This window comes from Littorina saxatilis, linkage group LG6 (assembly GCF_037325665.1).
Source record: "Littorina saxatilis isolate snail1 linkage group LG6, US_GU_Lsax_2.0, whole genome shotgun sequence".
NCBI classification, from domain to species: domain Eukaryota; kingdom Metazoa; phylum Mollusca; class Gastropoda; order Littorinimorpha; family Littorinidae; genus Littorina; species Littorina saxatilis.
Window position 1 is genome coordinate 15,350,867 of NC_090250.1, and position 5,970 is coordinate 15,356,836.

At 40.7% G+C, this 5,970-nt stretch overlaps 1 protein-coding gene across 1 annotated transcript; it reads left to right on the top strand.

Annotated features, from left to right (window-relative positions):
• The first annotated feature begins 360 nt into the window (after positions 1–360).
• Positions 361–3,858, top strand: LOC138968594 (KRAB-A domain-containing protein 2-like). Its single transcript, XM_070341187.1, has 2 exons — positions 361–1,627; positions 2,287–3,858. The coding sequence occupies exons 1-2, from the start codon at positions 871–873 to the stop codon at positions 3,516–3,518; spliced, it is 1,989 nt and encodes a 662-aa protein (XP_070197288.1). The 5' UTR covers positions 361–870; the 3' UTR covers positions 3,519–3,858.
• The last annotated feature ends 2,112 nt before the right edge of the window (positions 3,859–5,970 follow it).

Here is a 5,970-nt window from a genome sequence, read left to right on the forward strand (position 1 = left end):
CGAGACTTGGCTGTCAGCAATAAACAAAGCAGAAATAACGGGAGCGTTGTTTTTGGACTTTAAGAAAGCCTTTTACCCAGTAGATCACTCACTTCTACTAAAGAAATTAAAGTGCTATTTAAAAAACGACTCCGCCTGTGCCTTTTTTTAATCGTATCTTTCAAAACGGAAACGGTATGTATCTGTCACAGGGGAAACCGGAATCCAGGGGGATCTGGAATCGCCCTAGGGGAAATTGGAATTCTAGTTTCCCCTAGGGGAAACTGGAATTCCAATATCAACTGGAAAATATCTAGTGGAGATTGGAATTCTAGTTTCACCTAGGGGAAACTGGAATCCTTTCTCTAGGGGAAACTGGAATTCTGATTTGCCCTAGGGGAAATTGGAATTTGTATTATGAATGGTTTCACTGCTGATAAATATTATATTCACAAACATTGTTTTGCATTTAACACATGCTTTGTGGAATGTTTTGCAAATTACAAAGCGAATTAAACATGACTACCTACACTATTACTTCGCTCATAGTTCGACAATAAGCCGAGTATGTAATCATCAGTCATACTTCCCTTTAGTTTAAAGCATGAGGAATGATAATCATGCACACATCGGTGGTGTGAGTTGATCATTCTTATATTTAACAATGTGAACACTGTTTACACACAACTCTGGAAAATCTGCTACTTGCTTTCATGTTTGAATCATGCACACATCGGTGGTGTGAGTTAATCATTCTTATATTTAACAATGTGAACACTGTTTACACACAACTCTGGAAAATCTGCTACTTGCTTTCATGTTTGCCTAGGTTGGCGACAGTAGTTTTACTGTAATGTGAAACCAGTTGTACTTACTTGTACATGTTCTACCATGGAGCAAAAAGATAAATTTTACCAACTCTTGGAAGATCATATCATGACTTTAGAAGATAATAAGAAGGAGGCGTTTTGTACATCACAGAGCAAATACAACCATATTCTTCAAGCTCTTCAGCTGGCCAAAGGAGCGAAATGTGCACAAGGAGCCAAGTTCAAACACAGGGCTGGCCAACATTTTTGCCTCCAAACAATTGGAACTCGGACACTTGTTTACTGCGTGAAGGCGAAAACTCCTCTTGTTACAAAAGAAGACACCTTTGAGACCATCAAGAAGTGTCATGAGGAAGTGTGCCATTCTGGGCGCGACAAAACATGGCACGAGGTGAAAACCAATTACTCTGGAATAAAGTATGACGCAATTGATGTTTTCCTGAAAACGTGTACATCTTGCTCAACAAGAAAAGTCCACCAAAATGCACCATCTGGGAAGCCGATGATCAATCTCACCTTTCTTCTGCGTCTGCAAGTTGATCTCATTGACTACAGAAATAGACCTGATGGTGATTTCAAGTGGGTGCTGCATGCCCGTGATCATTTCACGAAATTCAGCTGGGCGTACGCATTAAAGTCCAAATGCGCACAAGAAGTCGCCGATGCTATGATCAATCAGTTCAGTGTATTCGGTGCGCCAAAGATTATGCAGACCGACAACGGGCGGGAATTCACTGCGAGGGTGATCAATGAGCTGACAACGATGTGGCCTGGAATGGTGATCATCCATGGCAGACCCCGCCATCCCCAATCCCAAGGTAAGATGAACAATTGAAATTTTGACCAAAATCTCAAAAAACGTCACATATTTGAAGTTTTGACATTTTGCTTTTTAAAGTTATTAGCATTAACAATGAATTGTGGATGTCTTCTACACCTTTATTAAAGGGCCCGTCCAGAGCAATTGTTGCCCTGTCTTTTTATTAGCTGACCTGAATCCCAACCTTCCTAAGTTCTAAATTTTACCCAAGTTTTAATCTCGAGGAAGCTAGCATTCCTCCACAATAAACTGCATCAATGAGCGCTCTGAATGCAATGCAGTCGGGGAGACCTTCACTCTTTTTTTAATAAATTGGCGTTCTCACCCGACTATAGAACTATTTTTGGCTCATAACTTTAGACATACAAATTCGGTCACAGATATTTACCAATGTGAGGATTCCGATAATCTAAAGAAAACTAGGCAAAATAAACTATCGGAAGATTGTTTGCTTGGACGTCAAGGTACTTCTGAGACATACAAATTTTGTCACAAACATTTTCCATTGTGAGGATAGGCTAATGAAGTGATTTGCCAAAAAACAGTATGGAGGGCCCCTTTAAATCAATACCATAACTATTGCCCGGAGAAATAAGGAGATTGAAAGAAATGAGAATAAAAGTAACGTTCCTAATCATTTCGTTCCTTCATACACAGGTTGTGTGGAACGTGGGAACGGTGACCTTGAGATCAAGTTGGGCAAATGGATGGATGAACACGGCTCCGAATGGACAAAAGGGTTGAAATTTGTCGTACATGCCATAAATACCTCAATCTCGGACACCACCGGAAAGTCACCTTACCAACTGGTTTTTGGACAACCTCCAAGGACAAATTCGTCTTTGTGGCAGGAACTGTCTCGTCAAGGGATTTTGTATGAAGAGAACCTTCCCGAGGATTTTCTTCAGCAACTTGAAATGGAGGAATCTGTGCCGCATACATCGGACTCGTCACAGCATACACCTCGGCGCCTGGAGGAATCTGTGCCGCATACATCGGACTCGTCACAGCATACACCTCGGCGCCTGGAGAAATCTGTGCCGCATACATCGGACTCGTCACAGCATACACCTCGGCGCCTGGAGGAATCTGTCAGCAACCATAGCCATGGAAAGCGCGGCAGAGAATACATTTTGTTACATGATCACCGAATGATTGCCACAGGCACAGAGTGTCCAAGTAGAAACATGATCCATGGACAGTCGGTGAACACAAGTAGCCACGCTGTAGTGTCTGTTACTGAAGTACATGATGCCGAATTCATACCTGTGGAAGACAATCCATTCGAGGAATGCATAGAGATCGGCCAGTTTGTGACTTGGAGGCGAAGTCAAATGTTTGACGTTGATGAAGGTGACTCACACAGAGAGGAAAGGATGCAAGCAAGAAAAAAATATTTGAAAGCCGCGAAGAAACAAGAATCACGGTACGTGAAGAAAGTGGCTTCGAGAACGAAGGTGTACTCTCTTGGTGATACTGTGGGCTTGAACATCCACAAGGTAGACAGAGCTAATAGTGATGCTCGCTTGTTACCGTGCAAAGTACTCATGTCAAAGCCTGTTGGTGGACAAAGGCACCTGTACAAATTGTACTCCGCCACCGGAATCCTCGGGCCGTGGATCGCAGGCGAAGAACTTTCCGATTTGAGAAGTGTACATTTTGAAAGCCTGAATGAGGTTAACCCAGACTTGCTTGAGGAAATATCTCTCATCAAAGCGTGTCGTCTCTCCGTGAAATGGCGTGATACGGGTTCAAGGGTGCCATCTGGTGCCAGCGTGTGCAAGTGTAAAGGGCCGTGTACTACAAAGCGCTGTTGCTGCAGAAAAGCAGGACTTGAATGTGGCACCAAGTGTCACACAGACAGCAAAGCATGCAAGAATACCGAATAGAACATTACACATGCATGGCTGGTCATTGATTGTGTTTTATTTTCGCTAGAATATCTTTTAATTGTCATTGTTGGAATGAAAATAAATAATTGTTAACCATACACACACAGTATCACTCACGTTAACATTCAAATATAGTTCTTTATCAGCAGTAAAACCATTCATAATACAAATTCCAATTTCCCCTAGGGCAAATCAGAATTCCAGTTTCCCCTAGAGAAAGGATTCCAGTTTCCCCTAGGTGAAACTAGAATTCCAATCTCCACTAGATATTTTCCAGTTGATATTGGAATTCCAGTTTCCCCTAGGGGAAACTAGAATTCCAATTTCCCCTAGGGCGATTCCAGATCCCACTGGATTCCACTTTCCACTGTGACATATCCATTAACTGTAAAACTTCGTCAAACAAGTTTGTCAGGAGTGGTGTCCCTCAAGGGTCTGTATTAGGATCTTGTTCTGTATTTATATAAAATGATTTACCCCTTCATGTGTCCGATGAAAAAGTTAGATGTGAGTTCTTCGCGGATGACTCTTCTGTTCACACCAGTCAAACATCTTTGGAATCCGTCAACTCTTCTCTTCAAACAAGTGTTGATGAAATCACTGAGTGGTGCGTTTCTAATGCAATGATCATTCATCCGATTAAAACAAAGAGTATGGTGATAACCACGAGACAAAAACACCAATTAAGTCCTTTACAATTACAACTGTCAGTTGGTTCAACTCAAGTGCAGCAAGTTAGGGAACATAGATTATTGGGTGTTACCATTGATCAAGAGTTGAAATGGCAAACTCATTTGAGTAATATTTGCAAACTAGTATCAACAAATGTGTACCTGTTATCAAAATTAAGGCATTACGCAGATTCTGCAGCACTCAAAATGTTCCATAACGCCCACATAATGCCTCATATAAACTTCGCATCGACACTTTGGGATAACTGCAGTGTCGTTCATTTAAAAAGACTCAATTCCCTGCATCGCCGAGCTGCAAAACTTATTCTGCATGATTTGAATAGGTCCACGGATGATAAACTAAAGCTCTTGAATTTCCTCCCCTTGAAAGATCAGTTGACGTTAAACAAGGCTGTGTTCATGTATACAATTCTAAATGACGACTGTCCTAAATATTTGCAATCACATTTCAAACATGCCACAAAAAGATATGGGTCCCAAAAAATCATCCCTCCTATACCTCGCATAGACCTCTACAAATCGAGCTTAGCCTTCTCGGGAGCGTTTCTCTGGAACTCCTTCCCCCAACAGATAAGAAATGCAACTTCAGTGAAAATGTTTAAGAGACAGTCACGTTCACACATCATTCGTGAATGAAATGTCTTGTTCGATTGTTATTTTGTTAAACATTTTGTACTAGTGTTAACGGATGTGTAGCTGATCGGAGCAACTTTATTCCCAAATGAAAGGTATAACTATGTCAATGTAATTTTGTAATTTTTGAGTTCTCCTTATGTAATTCCTTAAATACACATTGTGTTGCATTCCATACAATGTATTTCTGTATTTTATATGATTGAATTTATATTTTTAAGGCCAAAAAAAAAATTGTCTGTTTAGGGTAACATGACCAAAAGAAGTAGGGTCGGTAGGTAGGTAAAGTTTTTTTTTTTGTTTTTGTTTTTTTTTTTGTTTTTTTTTTTGTGTGTAAATGCTATGTTGGCTGAACATTCACTTCTTATATTTGATGAATACATGTTTCAAAACTAACGTATAAATAAAACAGAGAGAAAGGGAGAGAAAGAAACGCCAAATGTCTCTTTTTAGCATTTTTACCTCTTTTTTTTTTCTTTTTTTTTTTATATAAAAAAACAGTTTTTGGGTCGGCGCCAAATCGATAGGGTCGGTCGGGTTACCCTAAACAGACAATTTTTTTTTGGCCTAATGTGCGTCTGTCTTTATGTGTTGTATAAAGGACAGGTTGGAAGAATAGGCTTTGCCTAAAACCTTTATCCTTTTGTAATAAAGGTCTGAGTCTGAGTCTCTCTCTCTCTCTCTCTCTCTCTCTCCCAGTCTCTGTCTCTTTCTCTGTCTATCATTCTCTGTCTGTCTGTCTGTCTTGCCTGCCTGTATGTCTGTCTGTCTTGCCTGTCTGTCTGTCTGTCTGTCTGTCTGCTCGTCCGTCCGTCTGTCTGCCTGTCTGCATGCTTGTCTATCGGTTTCTTCTGCATGTCTGTCTGTCTGTCTGTCTGTCTGTCTCTCTCTCTCTCTATCTCTCTCTCTCACACACATACATACACACAAACACACACACACATACACACACACAAACACACACACACACACACATACACACACACACGCAAGACACACGCAAGACACACACACGCACACACACACACTCTCACTCTATCTCTCTGCTTTATTCATTGAAATGAACTGAAACATGTGTTCCATTTTGATATATACGTTTTTTGCCTGTATGTGATAAATCTTGT